This window comes from Teleopsis dalmanni, chromosome 2 (assembly GCF_002237135.1).
Source record: "Teleopsis dalmanni isolate 2A chromosome 2, ASM223713v2, whole genome shotgun sequence".
Lineage (NCBI taxonomy): Eukaryota > Metazoa > Arthropoda > Insecta > Diptera > Diopsidae > Teleopsis > Teleopsis dalmanni.
The window spans coordinates 7933408-7953508 of NC_051847.1; the positions used below are offsets into that span (position 1 = coordinate 7933408).

General features: G+C 29.9%; 2 protein-coding genes across 3 annotated transcripts in view; both read left to right on the forward strand.

Moving 5' to 3' along the window:
• Nucleotides 1–20101, forward strand: part of LOC119682083 (putative polypeptide N-acetylgalactosaminyltransferase 9) — a 78988-nt gene that overhangs the window by 15124 nt on the left and 43763 nt on the right. The gene's annotated exons all lie outside the window — the stretch shown is intronic.
• LOC119682084 (imaginal disk growth factor 6) lies at nt 15808–18919 on the forward strand. Its single transcript, XM_038095433.1, has 3 exons — nt 15808–16063; nt 17521–18096; nt 18152–18919. The coding sequence occupies exons 1-3, from the start codon at nt 15934–15936 to the stop codon at nt 18802–18804; spliced, it is 1359 nt and encodes a 452-aa protein (XP_037951361.1). The 5' UTR covers nt 15808–15933; the 3' UTR covers nt 18805–18919.

Here is a 20101-nt window from a genome sequence, read left to right on the forward strand (position 1 = left end):
GCTGGAAAAGGAATAAAGAATAAATTTTTCGGTATATATTTAAGGTACTTTAATACTTTGACCTCATAAAGTTGCGTATTTTTTGCCATAAATTGAAAATTATCGTTAAAGAAACGTGAATCATTTAGTATCTGTCAAGCGAATGACAAAGGAATTCAAAGCAAAAACGATGAAGATTAATAAAAAAAAAAGTTGGGAAATATGAAAATGTATTTATCATATCACTGAGTTAATAATGAGGAATTCTGAGAAAAAATTCTTTTTATGTCATTAATCAGCAAGGTAAAATGGGGTCAAGGAGAGCATTTTTTATAAGAGTAAGTGTACATATGAATGCGGGGAAAAGGAATACTAAAATCAATTCAAAATGGAATAATTTCGCTTAAGTCTTCATAAACTGACAATGTAGACGCATTTCATGTGACTTCTTTCAATCTTAAATAAGTTATAAATATTTTTGTGACACATATTTTTCTGTAATAATAGTGAATATGAATTTAGAAAAAATAGTCAATAGTCTAATGCATTGATAAGCATTGAAAGAAATGGCACTTATTGAGACGTAAGCAGTGCTACTACTACAGTAGTAGTGTTAATAATGAGAAGGATATAATGAAAATGAAAAAATTCCCAGATAAGAAAACCTTCATTTACCCACTCATTACACTCTAAGTAATACTCAAAATAAAATTGAATCATAATGAAGACATTCGAGAGCTACAATTATATCAACTTTAAAACAAATGAAGTATTCAGCAACACTATTGAAGTTAATTCAGTTGATTGATAAATAGTTTGGGGTCTTGGAATCCAATTTTATATAGATTAGTCTGACCATCAAATTTTTTATGAGGATATAAAAATAAAGACAGTTGAGACCATGCTACATCCACACGAATGAAATGCTAAGAGACCTTAAAATAGCTCCGGTCAAAAAATACATAATGGACAGAACCCTGAAGCTATATGCGAAAACCAACAAGCTGCTCTACTTACCACTATCTAATTTCAGAGTAATCACTAACCGAACGGAGCGGTATGCAGATCTTAGAGCAGTCATTGAATAATAACGAAGCTTATGAGGAAGACACAAATCAGTCAGTGAGATGATGCACTAACTTGGAAAAGGCTCAACATTAGATAGAGAAACGAAAAAGTGATAAAGGATATGCATAGAATACACATAGATGACCTATTTCGAGTCAGAGATGATATTTTGTTACCTAGAACAAATCTATCTTGTTAAGATGCCAACGCAGATTAAAATATCCCATCAGGTAATACACCAACAACCTCAACTCCGTTCTACACAGAAGGGGCTATTGTTGGCAGTCAAAACATTGACCTGGCGGTGTTAATTAGGAAAGACAACTGAAACTCTTATTTGTAATATAATTTATGGATTAGATAACTATGTATTCTTTTAAAGTCTTCATCTTGAACTAATGGTTGTATAAATACATTACACATTAATACTTTAAATTATTAAAAGATGTATAAATATATGTATATATACAATTATATATCAAGCTAAGTTAATAACAGTTAACATAATATATTTTTTAAATTTAGATTTAAAATCACAAAAGCTACTTAAAATTCATCAGAAATTTTGAATCGTTCACTTCTGTGGATTGTGCTTCTGAGTAATTTTTCTGCTTATTTATGTAGCTGAACGGATAAAATATTAGGTATTGCATATTTGAAATGGGTCACTTCCATTCAATGTATATTTTGCCCTATGTGTACTCTTACATTAGTGGATTGTTCCCACTTTGCAACCGCAAATTTTACAAATCCACTGAAGTATGACTGAATGGAGATCGAAAATGTAAATCTGTTTTGGAAATGTTCGCATCAAAAGGATAATAGGGAATTCATTTAAAACTGAAAAAGTAATGGAAATATGAAATGTTCGCATGCATTTGGAACATCTGTTGTGGAAATGTTCCAAATAATGTCGAATTCATGGTAGATTAAAAATGAAAATATGTAACATGTTTTTATTTGAGGGAAATGTTCGATGAAAATTATAAAACAGAAAAAAAAATCCTGAAAAAATTTTAAAAAAGGGGAAAAACAAGTTTAAAAAAATTTGTTTAACTTTTGATTTGTTTTAAAATTGTTTTTTTTTTGTTTTAAATTTGTCATTCATTCAAGTTTTTATGAGTTTTGTTTTAATTTTATTATTTACACAGCTTTTGATTGTTTTATTTTTTTTTTGTCGCAATATTCGCAGGAATTGAAGAACAACTAAAATTGTTAAAAACGGTGTAAAAATATTTATTTTTCCTCAGTTCGACTTTTTTTTCAACTTTTTATTATATTTTTTCATTTAATTTTTTATTATATTTATCTTTGTTGCCAATTCTATTTTCCTTTCATTTTACTCACATATTTGCACTGAAAACTTAGTTGAAAATGAGTTCCTGTGAAAAGGACTGATTAAAATGTAACTTCGAATACATATTGACTCCTTTAACTCGGTTTATTTTAAAGATACTTATTTAGCAGGCAGGATACAAACACAAATAAAGTATAAAATGTCAACCTCAAAGTTAATCCTTACTTCAGTACCTAAATAAGCCATATTTTTTATACTTTACTTCTTAAAAGATATAAAAATGTGAATGAGATTTTATTTCAGTTTTAGGGTTATTAATAAAATTATTTACAGACTACATTTTTAAAGCAAACCATCCTACTTACAAGCGTAGAAGCCTTTCAACACTACTAAAATCCTTTCAAATAACTACGACTAGTTGCCATCAATCACTTCTTCTTATTTCATTCAGTGCCTTCTATATAGTTAAGTTAATTTCTTTATTGCTGTGATATGCTTTCAGGACTCCTCTCAGTTACAAATACAGAAATTTTTTATTTGTTATGTGAGAAACTTTTTGTTTTAGTGAAATTGTTAAAAATTGTATTCTAGTAAAAACTTTGACCTCATGGGATCTTCCATGAAGAAGTTTTGTGTCCCGCATGCCCTGTCGGTATCTCTTTGACAAGTGATTGTAATAAAATGTGAAACAATAGTGTGCGACTGTTGGTTGGAAGTTTTGTGATTTTTCATTACGAATGTGAGCAACATTTGTTGACTTTCCATTTGGGACGTATTTGTCCTGGACGATGTCAAAGTGAAGCAACAAAAAAATTTAAGGTTTTGTTAAATAATCAAAAAAATTAGAGCTTTTCATTTAAAATAAATTTAAAATCTATGTGAATTTTTTAAATTAAATTTAATTAATTAATTTTAATTCGTTAAAAGGCAATATTAATTATTTAAACAGTTTTTCTAATACTCTCTCACATCCCTCTCTTTATCATTAAGTATGATGAGTAATAATGAGAAACAAATAGGGTTCCAAATATATATTTATTACTTTTCAAAATTAAAAGGATTTTAAAAACGCCTTAATACTTTTAATTAGCACATTCACCGGTATCAATTTAAAATATAATAGAATGAAAATAAAGAATATAGATTAATTGAAGAACTGAAGATTGAATTAATACTCTTGTCGAAGGGGAACAATGAAGATGGGGTAATTACGGAAAAATTACTTAATTAACGCTTGAAATGAACATATCCAATGTTATTATTGCGATTTATCGCATCTCCCGAATCGTCATTATTATTATTGTTGAGGCTAATTGAGTCAGTGCACTTGAGCACTTTTACTCTCTATTAACTACGAGGTTTCTTCATAACCCCTCTCTACACCTTGACTGGGTTATTGTTTATCACTTCATCAGACTAAGCAATAACTGACCTCAGATCTGCATACCTCCCCGAGGAGCCTGTAACCATTCTGAGTTTCGATAACACGGTGTTGGTAAGCCTGTCAGTTTTCGTAAATAATTTCAGGGCATTATCGTTTATGTATTTTTTTTATCGGAGAATATCATTCGTCTTAATGTATCATGGTACCATGAAAAGTCTTCTCAGAGCCTGGCTTTGTGCTTGAATACTTCATTGTGGTGATATTGATAGAGGCTTTCATCATTATCATTTCATATTCACATTGCCTGATTGAGGCATTGGAATGTCTTACTCTAAAAATTTTATTGAATAATTTCTCATATATGTAGGATATAGTATATTATAAACAAAATAGTATAGTAATTATAAACAAAATGAGTTGCCTTTGATAAATTCATATTAAGTTATTTTCGTCCTTACTTTCAAAGTGTTTAATTCATATATGCAAAGCAAAACAAACTTTGGTAAAAATAAGTGCATATATGTTCCCGGTTAAAACAGTTGGGTAGAATGAAAGGAAATAAATTGGAGAGTATAAAATTTCTGCCACTAAAATTATTTAAAAGCCATTATAAAGTTTTCAACTCAATATAAAATTTTTTTTACTACGAAACTAATTTGCATAAATTAACCTTTTCCATACCGTAACCAAAAGGCATTTTTAAAATTTATTTTACCATGAATATTAAAGTCAAAGGCACCTTTAATTACCATAATTTGAGTGCAGCATATATTAAAAACTTTTAATTACTTTTCAGCACATAACAAGGCATAAAACCACAACAATTTTAGCAGTTCATTCAATTCTATACCATTTAATAAAATGAAAATAAAAAATAAAACTTAAAGGAACACAAATCAAAGCCATACTATCAATTCTGGTAATTACACTGAAATCACCTCTCAACAATTTTAAGTGTTAAAAATAAGTGTTACGAGTATTGTTCTTCTTCAGTCAAAGTACTTGCCCTCCTCATTCTACATGTAGACGCCACCAAAGCTTGAGACCGCTAAACGGCGTCACATTAATTTCACACCATTTGAAATAAAGAAAGTATAAAGTAATAATATTAGGGGAAAAAGGAAAGGAAGTTTCATTAGTTTTTTTAACGTTTAAGCGCCTAAAAGGCAGTTATGTCATTATGAGGCAAGCATTTATTTTCCTTCCTTATTCTGTTCTTATTGTTTTCTTTTCTTTTGCACTAATTTCTCTTCAATCTTTTTGTTGTTCTTTTTTTTCTAAATGAAGACACACAATTTACATTGAGTGGCTTCTTAATGATTTTGAAAATTGAGCCTTAAAGTATGCAATATTATGTGCCTCCATTATTTTTAGCAAGAGTGTTGTGTCCTCATATCCTTATGGTAGCTTTCATGGCACAGTGTGTCAAACCATCTTTTGGATAGTTAAAATAATTTAAAAATAATTTTAATATGATATTATTATAATGATTAAGTATTTTAAAGTTATTTGCAAGTTATCTTCTCTTTTACTTCCATTAAAAAGATTGATTTCATAATTTTTATTTCTAATATTTATTATTCAATTTTTAACTGATTTTCTGATTCTTATAATTCTTATTAATAAAACTAAATCATGGATGGTGCTGCATACTTGTATTACATCTATCAAAAAAAGCTAAATTTACAACAATATTAGCAGTGGTTCATTTATAATTAATCAAATATATGTTTAAATTCACCTTTAAATTGGTTTCTTCTTACGTAGGCCAAAATATGGGAAGTCAAATATTAAAAATTAAAAACTTTATAGATTTTAGAAAAAGAATAAAACAAGTTATAATGCTATGAGATTTAAATGAAACCACAAATGTAGAACCGAATCATATCCAATAAATTATGAACTAAGTGTTAAACCAAAATTTGTATGTATAATTTATATGTCATGGCTTATATCATATATAATGAGATCCACATATATCCAACTAAATACCAATGTATTGAAACTAAAATTTTAGCAGAACTAATCTTTGCTGTAGTAATTAAATGTTAAAATTACTATTATAATATTTTTCAGTTAATTCAATTCAATTCAATTCAGGTCTCAGTTCAGTCTCACTGTGCAAAATATATCAACGGAATGAGTAAGTTTTTTGCTCTTTGTTTTATTTACAAGTCACGTATTAAAAAAAAGTCCAAAAAACTAAAAAAAAAGAAAATTACCAAAAAAGGAGAGAGGAAAGAAAAACTAAATAGCGCCAAAAAATATGCCGTGGAAAATATTGTAAATGTCAAGCATGTTATTTAAAGCAGTTTGTGCATGTAGAATGTCTAAAAGTTATGGAAACGACGGTGTGGTTGTACAGCACTAGGTATATATGAACGCCTGAGGTGTACAAAGGGCGCAGGTAAAAGTAAGGCAACATAAGCTGCCGAAACATCAAAGAGAACTGAAGTGGGTGCTTAACATAATTTCCTGAAAATTTTTGCACGCTCACGAAGCGAGTTCGTACGCAGCAGTAGTATACTTCGATATGTAAGCCGTACATCAATGGCCCCTTTTCCGTACCCATGATTCCCCTTTACTTTAATTTTTAAAGCTTATATGTGTCTTCAACTTAAATTTGAAATTGCAACATAAAATGTGAAATACTAAAGTATGTAAAGTAGCAAGCAAAATACTTAGACAAACTTTCGAGCTGTTTAAAGATACCGAGTATCTTGGACAGAAATGAGTTATAACTAAGAAGAATGCTGCTTGCTACAAATTTCAAGCCTTGTGTATAAAAACTTTGACATTCATATTAAAGTTTAACCTACGAAACATTTGTAAAAACTAATTGGTTAGAAAATAGGATATTGGAGAAAAAAGCGTGCTTTTTATATTTGTAAAAATTTTCTTGCTTCAAGTTATCGACTTAGTTTTTTTCTCAATTTTCTGCACCGATTTTCTTTGCGACATGCCACGAAACTTCCCAATCTCTCGGGCGCTACCGTTTCTTTTTATCTGAACTAACTTAATCTAGCGAAAAATTTTATATTCCTCAGAGAAAATGGAAAAACATGAAAATCGCATTTTGTGCTAACATCAAACCAAAAACTTATGACCCAGTTATCGTAAATACTTTTGCTTGACTTCCGTGAATTCGATTTACGTTTGTTCTTATTGAATTCAGTTTTTTCGGTGTGCTTTAGTATTAGGTTTTTTTTTTGTTTTATTTTTTATTTAAACAATATGCAATTGTACTTTTATATTTACCGAAATGATACCTTAGAGCATAAAATATAATTGAATGTTACCGAGGAAGTAGCGCAAGTAGAGAAAAAACTGGAAAACCATTTCGAAAGGCAAACGCTTTAAAACTAAATCTGATTTTAGAATCAGATTTAAATTTAAGGAATTGAAAAAAACCATTAATATCTGTTTTTGTATTCGGATTTGATATCATTCTGGTTTTATCGACTCCATAATATTGTCAAATGAATATTCGCTTTAATGTTTTTTGTATTGCTAAGATTTTTGTATTGGGTGACTTTCCAAGTTATGGACTCATACTATATAAAAATAAGTTTAACCCAGTCTAATTACTTGTTAATATCTATTGAAACGTGTACTTTAAATGATGAGGGTCTATCAGGATATGTCGTCAAATACATTTGTTAACACTTATATCCGAATACATCTCTGTTAAAGCTTATCCATTAGATCTCATTTATTTCTCTGTGTTTGACGTGGAAATCACACGTCACAGTTTTGAAAGGGTTTAGTTTAAACTGCGATGCTTTGTAAAACTCTATTAGAATATGACAGATTGCAAGTGTGATATCATTCACATAATAGAACTTCCGTGAGAGCATAGTGACACAGCAGTGGATACATAAATTGCATGGTACTGGAGCGAGAATTGAGCCCCAGGACGGACATTGGTTTTGTGTTCCTTTTATTAATAGTTAGTTGCAATTAGTTGACCATTAAAGATATGAGTCATACTTGAGCGCTTCCAGTAGTATCCGCCAGTCAGCCCGATCAGTAGCTTGGTGCCGCGAATTAGTAATACTGAGTGCCTTCATATCGTTTGTTACCGGCTTCTTCCACTAACGCTGTATTTTACTTATCCTCTACCTGTGTTTTTCACCAACGAATACCGAATTAAACACTTTTCTAGCCGTAGTATTTTCTTTTAATTGTGGGATATTTCGAAGTTGTGCTTATGTAAATCAATGTCGCGGTACATAAAGCTCAACCAGCTCATCGTTCAATTTTATTAATAAAGACAAGATTAAATAAGTGATTGATAATCGTTGTGGAGAAGGTGTGTATATAGATCAAGAGATCGTTTTTTCTTGTGTGTAAATAAGGCCGTGTTTCCAGGCAGTATAGTAACTATTATGAAATAACTACTTTAAATAACTATTAAAACTCTCAACACTGGCCATCCAGTAAATTAACTGCTCATTTATCTTTAATTTAGGACAAAGAAACTCATTGGATAGCAATAAATTCTAAATTCTCATTATTCTCAAGCTTTATTCCGAAATTGCTGAATGTTTTCATTTTAAAATTTTAATATTTATAAACAAAAGCCATTGTTTTGTTTATTCAAATACGAGATAGTTGGATTTGATCCTACCAATTCGGTGCTTTGCCTAAAAACCGTAGTGCAGAAATGGCAACTGCGAAATGAGAGAATGCAAATGGCGTGCGGAATACGGAGGAGCGCAGTTCTAAATTATAACGCCACTAACCTCCTTTACCTCCTTTTGTTCTATGTTTATATTTGCATAACAAAGTGTTGCAAAATATTTGCCATTCAACAGTGGCTGCTGGCGTAATGCAAAAGCTGCGTAACATTTTGCCGCACTTCCAAAATATATGAGCGCAGCCCTAACCACTGGCGCTGCGACCATCTTTACTTGGTTTGTTGTCAAATCATTATTTTGCCGCGGCTGCGAATATTTACGTAGAAAACACCGCAAAAAATTAAAAAAAAAATAAATACAAGAATAGTAGGAGAAAACTAAAATAAAGACAAACAAAAAAAAATATTATTATTATAATAAAAAGAAAAATAAAGTAAATGCTGTGTTAGTAAGCAGTAAGCGGTAAGCAGTAACCAGGTCAAAAGCCAAAGGGTAACAGTCTACTGCGTGGAAGGACATCAACTACAAATGTAGAAGAGTAGGATTCGTTGTGCTGGTGTGCAACGAGTGTAAAATTAACACATCCTGTTTGCAGTGAACACAAATATTTATATTTCAATTTGAAGCGTTTGCCCGTCCATTCATGTCAGTGCTACTGTAAAGCACAATGGCGTAAGCCACCATTTTGTTTAAACTACATAAAGTGTTTTCGTCAGTTTTACAACACTGGCTTATGTTGTTGGGTTTCCGCATTTTCCTTCATTTGAATTTCACTCATTTAATGCTTTGTTCTTTTAATATTCCATTCTATCTTTATTCTTTTTTTTACATAAATTTTAAGCAATTTGCATGCAACGTCATGAATCATCACATCAACTTTGAATTGTTGCTGCTGCTGCTGCTGCTGCTGCTTTTCTTTCAACTGCAAATGACGCCATTTTCGCAGTGTGCATTTTTCTAATTCTTCCCCCATGGTCGCTTCCGGTATGCATGACTGACTCTACACTAACTCAGTTAGGAAAATGTTTAGATTCCTTGCGCTTTTTGCATTGTTCTTCGGGCAAAGTTGGTATCTCTTCGGAATATTTTATGGCACATATATTACGAACTTATTTTTTTATACTCCAATTTATGAATGGACAACCAAAATAGACAACCAAAATAGACAATAGTGCTCTAGTGTTTGGTTTTGGAATGAGTTCTTTTATACTATAGAATGACTCCCACCTCAGTTTCAAACCATTTTTTCTTTCTTGTAAAAATGAGAAGAAAAAAACACTTAAAAATAGTATGATTTGTTGTAAATTTGAAGTTCACTTCAATCTCATTGTCAAATTCCATAAAGTACAATTCTAAGGTTTTTCATTCGCCTTTTTGTGAAATTGTTTTAGTACTTCTTCTGGAGAAAAATTCAATAATTTAAGGATCTCTATATGTTATTATTACGTAGACTACAAATTTCAAACGTCAAATTTATTACATGTTCGTTAAATTAAAGTTTTACAATTTCTTAATTATAAAAGGTTTTGTATGCATTATGTATTGAATATAATATATATCAATCAGTTAATGTGGTTGGAAACATTGAGTGTTGTAGTACAATATTTCAATCGTTTGTAAAGTCACTACATATCGTACTTCAGTTTCAAATATTATTCTAACTGTTGCAAACTTTGAGTAATCATAAGCCATATTCAAGAATGTAGCTAGCGTATAGCTGTATGCAGTTCGAGTACCTCACTGTAAATGTTTGAACATTAATGACGTTCCACTCTTTGCTGCTATACGTATGTTACTTGCATATCATAAAATCTAAAGCATGGGAGACACATAGAGCAGATTAGCTGTTGCATCAGCTTGAAAGTCTTCCTCCAGCTTAAATATTTTGCAACAGTTAGACTGTTTTAGCAAAGTCATGTAGACATAAACAAAGCCAGATAGTCAGAAACAAATCCAGGTTGTCCTTCCTGACTTAGAACAAAGATAGACATTCATGAGTCATGACTCTTAGTCTTATACCCTTCCTAAGACAGAGACGACATTCTATCATATTAGGTAGTTCACAAAGCCCGACAGTCATAAACAAATCTAGGTTGTCCTTCCTGAATTAGAACAAAGATAAACAGTCATAAGTCATGACTATTAGTCTTATACCCTTCCTAAGACAGAGACAACATTCTATCATATTAACATAGATAGTTCACACAAAAATAAGAAATTAAATATAGTTGGATGGTAAAAATCTTAAAATATTTGGAATTGCTTTCAAGCAAATAAAAACTAACAAATATTTCCCTTGTAAAAATAGTTTTCGTAATAAATTTATTTCAACCAGAAATCAACAACCAAGCCCGAAAAAGGCGTTATATTTTGCAAAAGGCAGTGCAACTATTTCAAATTTTTTTTTTATTGAAATGGCATTTTTTCTCTAAGTGAAAAATTCTTTTTTCAAGAAAAACTCATTCAAGAAGCAAACAAGCGAGCGCCAGCAATTTGTGAAGTAAAAATTTGCCAAAGTGTTAAGCCAATAAATCCTCCTTTTGGCTGCTCAAGGAAGGGTGTAAACGTGCGATATTGTGTTTCCTGAAAGAACTACTAAATTCTTCCATTGCTCAAGTTATTTTTATTTTTTTTGTATGTTTTCATTTGAAAATAACTTATTTGCTCTTTGTAAAAAATTAAAGCAAATTTATGCAAGGGAAAGAAACCAATCATTAATTAAAATTAATTAAGGCCTTTTGCTTGGCCCAACCGAATTACAACATAAAGGGTTAAAACCAACAAGCAATTTTCCTCAACATTTTCGTTTAATCTTTATTTTTGTACTTTTCATGTTATGCCTCCTTCCGTTAAGCCATTTTCTTTTTCCCATTTTCCCACTTTCCTCTCCCATTTTCCATTCTGCTTTTGCAAGGATTAATAAGTAAAGTGCGCCAGTTTTAATTTGCAGCCATCAACAGGCAAATTTCTCCTTGATGAAGACAAAGTACTTGGCTTGGCTTAATGTTGCTAACCTTTCGAGATTTTGCAATTATTTTATAATTTTCTAGCTTGTCGTGCAGCCCTGGTAACTTTGCCGCTATGATTGATAAGTTTTCTTTTTCTTACTTTATTGTTGCTTTTAATAAACTTTCCGTAAACTTTCCAATGCAGAGAAAAGCAAATAGGCAATCTCACAGTTGGCTTAACTTGCGGTTAGTTTGTGGTCCCTCAATAATTTTTAATTTTAATTTTCTATTCTATTAAATATTTATTTTTTTTTTATTTTAATTTATTTAGTTTTATAAAAATATGAGTGCAAATCTTGATAAAATAATTGAATTAAAGAATATTAAATGCAATTCATGTCTGAACTAGTTTATATGAGATTGTTTATTTATTATTGTAACGTTATTGTTTTATACATATGTATATTATATTATTAACTTATATTCATAAATGAAATTGTACATATTTATATATATTTAAATGTTTACTTTTATTTTCGTATTTATTTATGTTCAGTTCTTTATTAATGTGGCTTTTTCTCTGGGGTATATGCCAATTGATTTTGCTCTTCGATTATAAGTATTGAGTACAAAACCATTGACCCAGTAATTGGGTAATTGAATTAAAACACCAAATAAAAAGTAAAAACCAAATAAAAATGTGAAATATCTTAAAACAACATAAATGAATAAACAGAAAATAAGGAGCTAATGAAATAACAGTATTCCCTCGTTCATTTGATTCATCAGCAAATTCAACAAATTAGCAAAGGATTATGAAATCATCTGGAAGTTTTGTTTATATAAACTAATAACAGTGGTTATACTGTTTTCTTTTAAAAATAATATATATTTTTTAATTCTTATAATTCTTGTTTTATAAGAACTAATGTGGATAACTGAACTAAAACTTCAAATCAATGAACCGATGCCAATAGATCCATGGCAACAGTTTAACCTTTTTAAAAATATTAATATAAGAATCAGTTCTTCAATGATTACTATATATTGCAGAATAAGTGCAGGCTCATATAATTTTAGAAGCTTTTTTTGCTCCAAATAAAATCAATTTAGACAATTTAACAATATGAGGTCCACAAGTTTCTTTGATCTTGGGAGACCAACAGAATATATTAACATAAGACACATACTGGTTTACTTTTTCTTCGTGTTTATCATATTTTCTGCCGATAATTTTGCCTGTAAACTCCACTTAAAGACATGTAAAGCAATTAAGAGTTGGAGAAGTAGGACCTATCTTAAACAAATCAAAATGAAGAGTGAAGCGACAACTGTATACATTGATTTGTTGTGGTTTAGTACATACACAAGGATTTCGAGATAACTAAAACACTATTTATTATTACACTATTTTGTTAATAAATAATTGACTTTAAAACTTTTAAAACTGTTTCATAAAATATAAAATATAATTAAGAACGAATTAGTTTGAAAACTTATTCTACAAGTATTCGCATATTATTTCCATAATATCCTACCCATTCATTAAAAGTTTATAAAACGTCTCCAATATAACATTTTCAACTGTTCTCATTCAAGTATTTGTAGGATTGCTAAGTAATATTCTGCGCCTTACTCTTTAAAAAGTCTTTAGTCACCAGATTTATCAAATCATATTTTCTTAAAGAGTTTTGCAGCTATAAAGTGTTACTTTATTCCCACAATCTCAATTTTAACATAAAGCTCAATATTTTTGATGTTCTAATAGATAATATACTATCGCGGTATTCAAATTTAAGAACATCGTCAAAGACAATAAAACTTTTTCCAAACCGAGTAATGTTTGACGAGAAGATAATGGTAATCCTTTTTTTTTAATGTTCATATTCCGTGCAATGTTAGAAGCTTCACTCGTATTGCCTATTAAATTCTTATTGTCGTTTTTTGTTAAGAATGATTTAGTTCTTCATGTATTATAATTCTGATACATCATAATTCTTTCACTATTTTGATAGCTCCAATTCTCAATTTTTCTTATATTTAAATGTTGCGATTTTAACAAACAATACATTATTAATGTCTATAATAAATAAACCTTGATTTTATTTAATTTTGTGTTATTTTGTTTTATTATTTTTAAATTAAACCATGTAAAATACAATATTCTTAGGAAAAATTTTTTTTAAAAATAGCATATTAATTCATTCAAAGACCATTTATTTTTATTAAACTTCCACATAAAACAAACAATAACAATTATATTGTTGTACATAAAATAAATAATATTAATTCATATAATTTTTTTTATTATTTTATAAAAACACTAATCAACCGGCACGTCTGAGCTTGAAATCCATGAAAACTTTGAGGTTTGAGCAGAAAACCAGTTTCGGATTTAAAGTAATACGACAAACCCATAAGAGCAATTCATCAGATTTTAGCATAAAACATGAAAAGTCATAAAGAAATTGTCGAGGCAATTAAAGCTACCAGCAAAATTTAATTTATATTTGCATTAAGCTAAACATTTACATACAGACATACCCATAAACACAGCTATATAATATGTACATATGTTCGGATGTACTAAAATGCAAATAAAATGTAAATTTATTGTTTGAAATATTATTTGTGTTTTGTGACCAAGCGAGCAAATCAACAATTATCATATTGAATTTCTAATCAAGAAGAGGTCAAGCCTACATATATTGTTGACACATCTCTGATTTCAAGACGGACGCTATCAACGAAAATAAAACCACCAGCACTACAACAACAATAACAGCAGCAATAACTTGGAATAGTGCCTTGTCTCAGAAATAGTACAGTAAATTACAGTTTCCAGAGTTGAGCACGAGTCAAAAAATAAAACAAATTAAACAACAAATTAGAAAAGGAACCGAAAAGAGACACCAAGTCACTTAACTTAATGATCATTGAAAACTGAAGAGGTATTACTGGTAGTAAAGTACGCTACAGTTATCAATTTATTATTATACAATTCATATAGCATTGAGCAAATGTTATAATAATATATATTATAATTGTTATAATAATATATATTATAATTGTTGTTATTTATTATAATTTATAATATTTATTATATATAATTGAAATATTATGTCCATTAAAAGCAATTATTTATTATACTGATAATTGTCGAATTTGTGCTAGCAGAGCGAAAAACGTTACTGATTAAGCCATTCTGTCCACATGGCAAAATAGATTAAAGAAGTTCCATATATAATAAAAATTCATTATTGATGAAGCAGCATTTCTTAGAACGGTTCTTCCTAAACCACTCCCTAAACATTTGATATCGGACTTCAGATAACACATTAACAATAACTATTATTAAAAAAACTCATTGTTAGTCTTTAAAAATCATAATTCATAATTTGTCACTTATGACTTCATATATATCTAATCTTTTAAACTTATTGACCAATGTTATATTATTCTCTTTGCATAGAAGATTGAAATTGTTGATAAGATGAGTTTTGTTAAAGTAACAATAACAAAATTCGTGTTTCTCTTGAAATTAGATGTTCTCTAGAAAATGTAGATAGCCTGGTTTTACTTGATAATAATACAGAGTTCATAAAGTGTTAATTCTACTAATATATAGCACATAGCACAATATCTGTAGTTCTCAATATGTTCGAGAATAAGTCAAAGTTTGATTAATATATCATGTATCGCTTTAAATTAGGTATGCGGCAAGACGTAGACTTGACTACCTTAGAAGCGAGATTTTAGTCCCAAATCAAATAGTTAAAATTAAGCCCACAGCATTAACGACATTTATAAATAGTCTAGAATTGTTTTAATTGGGCTTTTAGGCGCACAATAGATATTTTAGGTCAGGGTGCATTCATAGCCTATTATTTAATAATAATACATTAGTTACTTTTATAAGTTAATAGGTAAGTTTATTATGCTTAAAACTAATAATAAATTTATTAAAATAAATTTTGAATAATACTTTTTTCATTTTTCCATAACAGCGAATTAATTTAATAGCAGTATTGATTTATATCACTTGATATGGCTAACTTGACTTTAACTTGTATTCATAATTATGCATATATGCACCTACAACTTCACAGCAATAACAAATATCATTATAGAAGTTGCAGTACTAGAGAGAAAAGTATATATAAGAAGGAACAAAAACGAAAGGTGATTAAAAAACCGCTAAAGCTGTAGAGAATAAGAACAATTAGAAAATATTATACAAAATTTCTCATTCTCGAATAGTAAGTAGGCTTTCAAGAAAAGTAGTGCTAAGAAACAAGGAAAAAGTACCAAAATAATATGATAACATATAGTATAACGTAAATATAAAAACAAAGAACACAAAATTTTTAAATAAATTAAATTAAAATATTTTTTTTATTGGTTTTATAATTTTTTTGTTTTTGTTGTTGTCTAAGCTCTGAAGTATAGATTTCAGTTTTTGCGGCCTTCGATTACCAGCTCAAGCGCAACGCACAGATCATTTCAGTTTCAATTTTGACGTGGAGCCGCGAAGATCGTAACTCGTTTCGAAAAAGCAAAAACGGTGAATAAATACTGCGAAGAGGGGAAGAGGTTATAACTTTTATATAGAGTAAAATGAAAATCCTAATAGTATTTTCACTCTTATTGGCGGTTGCATTAGCTGGAAAGGTTGGACCACCACAACAACAAGTGCCACAGAAACATCTAGTCTGTTATTATGACTCCTCCAATTTTGTGAAAGAAGGTGAGTTCCAGAAAGATACAGTCATTAATTTAAATCATTTAAATCATTTAAGTTAATTTTTATATACGTGTATTATATAAAATTTATTATTTAACAAATACAAGCTACATAAAAATAATCTCGTCAGATTTACTGGAATTAAGTATGCATTACGTAATCTTCCAATGAAGCATTTGGATTCAACAAAAAAAAAAAAAAAAGAAAATATACAACGGTTGGAGATAATGATGTGCTAATGGCGACATACAAATTGCTTATTAAATCACAAAGTAAACAATTTTAATATTAAAAATTGGATTGCGAAGTGTGAAATGAAAAGTGTTAATGTTATTTTTAAGAAACGAATTTATGATAATAAAACAACAAATATTTGTTAAAGTCCACCTATTATATGAACTGGGTCAATTATGAGAAGCTGCTCAGATTTTAACTGTAAAGACTTATTATCAAGTTTTTGTGGAACAAACAATGGAAGCAGACTGAAAGTCTTATCAATTTCGCCTGAACTCAGTGCTTTTTTCTAGGTGAAATCTAAACTGTATTTTTTTTTTTTAAATTACTAAATATTTTTAAAGAATAATTTTAATTATTAATTTAATTAAAAAATTCACTAAGGAAGATAAGTCACTAATTATTTTATTATAATATTGAAAATGTTGATGGAGAAGTTGTTTACAGAAAGTTTCCTCGTCTACGTACGTGTTTTTAGTGCAGTCACTTAGCACTTTATTTTTTAAATTTTATTCAAAGAAACATAAATTCAGTTTTAGTAAATTATGTTTAAGATTTTTTTTTGGATTTCGCTAAAAATATAGATCTGATTGTAATCTGATTCTAGTAATTATCAAGACGAAATTACTCTATAAATTATAAAGAAACTCTATGGCTGTACTTATGAGTTGCTTTGGCTACTAATTATAGATAAGAATTTAATTCAGAAACACGAGATAAGTTTTGCTATTCTCCACTGCCATTTCATATATAGATTTATATACACATATGAATCATATAAGTTTTGTTATATATCGTTAAGCATACCATACTCTCATATATTTTAAATATGATTTGTTTTTAATCTTGGTTTTATTGCTATTGTAAGTATGAATGTAAGTAAATGTTATTTTATTGTTGTTGTAATACATATAGATATATATATGCATTATTTTACACATAAATATTCAATTAACTGAAGGGTTAATTAACAATTTTAAATAACATATTAACAAAATAAAGTAGTTATACTTTACGCTGCAAGAGAGTACCTTAGTGTCTACCGAACTTAATTAATTTCATTTCTTCATTAAATGATGTTTTGAAAAAACCTCTTTTACTTTCATCTATACATAAACTAGCTCTACTAGTCCAATCAAATGTTATATACAATCACAAATTTTAATTTATAATAACAATTAGAATTCAAGCTAAATTAATACGTTTTCAATATTATCTTTATACAGGTCTTGGGAAGCTTATTATTGATGATTTGGAACCATCACTACAATTCTGTACCTATCTAGTCTATGGCTATGCAGGAATTGAGCGTGAAACCTATAAGGCCATCAGCTTGAATCAAAATCTTGATTTAGATTTGGGTAAAGGTCTTTATCGTACAGTAACACGTCTAAAGCGCAAATATCCCAATCTTAAAATATTACTCAGTATTGGCGGCGACAAAGATATTGAAACTGGGGAAGATGCTAAAGATTTGACAAACAAATATTTGGATCTTTTGGAGAATCCAACAGGACGTGCACGTTTTATTAATACTGCCTATGCTTTGGTTAAAACATATGGTTTCGATGGTTTGGACATGGCATGGCAATTCCCCAAAAATAAGCCAAAGAAAGTACACAGTGGTATAGGCAGTTTCTGGAAAGGTTTCAAGAAAGTCTTCACCGGTGATTTTATTGTTGATGAAAATGCTGATGCACACAAGGAACAATACACTGCGTTGCTACGTGACTTAAAGAACGAATTCCGTACAGATAATTTCTTGTTGTCAGCTACAGTATTGCCGAATGTTAATTCTTCATGTAAGTGCTTCATATTAGTAGTTTTTTACGTTAATTAATAATGTTTTATTAACAGTGTTTTATGATGTACCTAGCTTGTCTAGCTACATTGACTTCGTTAACCTCGGAACTTTTGATTTCTATACACCAGAACGCAATCCCGAATTAGCTGATTTACCAGCACCACTTTATGAATTGCCTGATCGTAATCCAGAATTTAATCTCAACTACCAAGTACAATATTGGATTCGAAATAGTTTCCCTGCTAATAAAATTAATGTAGGCATTGCCACTTACGGGCGTGCTTGGAAGATGACTGATGATTCTGGCGATACTGGCGTACCACCCATTAATAAAGTAGAAAACGCCGCACCAACTGGACCTAACACAGTAACACAAGGCTTCTACAGCTGGCCTGAAGTATGTGCCTTATTGCCAAATCCTAACAATGCTTATGGTAAGGGAGCTAATGCACCACTTTCACGAGTACTCGATTCCACAAGGCGTCATGGTGTATATGCTTATCGCGCTGCTGATAAGAAAGGTGAAAACGGTATATGGGTAGCGTATGAAGATCCCGATACCGCAGCTGATAAGGCATCATATGTGCGTACACAAAACTTAGGCGGTGTCGCTTTGTTCGACTTGGCTTATGATGATTTCCGTGGCTCCTGCACTGGCGACAAATACCCAATACTCCGTGCAATCAAATACCGTTTAGTCAATTAATAAGTTCATTTAAAAGTAAAAAGAAGAATAAAATCGCTGTACCTTTGGCAAATATATTAATAAATTACAGTAAACAAAAGGTCGACTGTGAATAAAAACCTAAAAAATTCAAAAATGATGTTTTCCAATTTTATTAAAGTAAAAATACTGCATGTATTTGAAGATATTTTTGTTTCAAAACTAATGGTAGTAAACAGTAACAGAAGTATTTAAGTGATAAAGCTTCCGAATAGAGTGAATTTTTACTACATTTAGAATTTTAAAACCACAGGAATATCAAAAATTAGAAATAATTTTACTACAGAAAAATAACACTAACAAGCCACAACTTCCTCTAAGCTGTATGACCTGTTTGAAACCGTTTCCTTTCAAAGTTTTAGTTCTTACGTATTTAGTGGAGTATCCTTGGACTGGATTTAAAGTCGCCAAAACAATTATAAGAAAAAAATCCAAATTCGGTTTTATGGCAAGGAAAACCATAACGATTTTAAAACACTTAAGTGCAGGATATACATTCATTAAAAGTTCATTTTACGCTTTGAGAAATTTAAAAAATTATAATAGTAAAGTCTACTTTTCACTGCAATATAATATGCTCAAAACTTCAACATTTTTATTGTTTCATTTCATAGCTAACCTAAGTGCTTCCACCGTGCACTAACTACTAGGAGCACAAGGAATTGCATGCAGAAATTAAATATATCACGTGTTGTGTGCTCCTTAGCCTAATGAGCATGGAGTAACGAAGTACTCAAACATTCAAAATTCAACGGGTGTCTGTCATAGACTGAATTGTATAGAATAAAATCGATTTCAATACTTAAGAAAATTATTTGTGTAAAATCCAAAGAGCAATTCATTTTTAACGTAAAAAAAACTCACATAAAACAACTGCAGTAGTTGCTCTAGGCAGAGCAGTAGACAGCTGTAGGAGTAGCACTGGAACAACATCCAATCATGTCAAATGTTCAAATTTAACCACTTCAATCGACTGCCATCTCATATAACATACTAGCATTTTTATACAGACTCTTTAAGAGTACAATTGTCTGAACATTTTCTGCTTTCGTTCCATACAGAAAGAGATTCAAATCGCGTCACAGTTAATAGAAATCTATCTCCTCGTAATATGACTTTAAACCATGTACCGCAAAAAAGATGGCATCAGTAGAGTCGAATATTGTCGGTATCTTTCAGTAGCTTCCCAACAAGACCCTCATAAGTCCTTCTCATGAAATCTCTGGGAATGAAAAACTTCTCCCAAGTACAGCAAGAACTATTACAATCAAATTTAAAT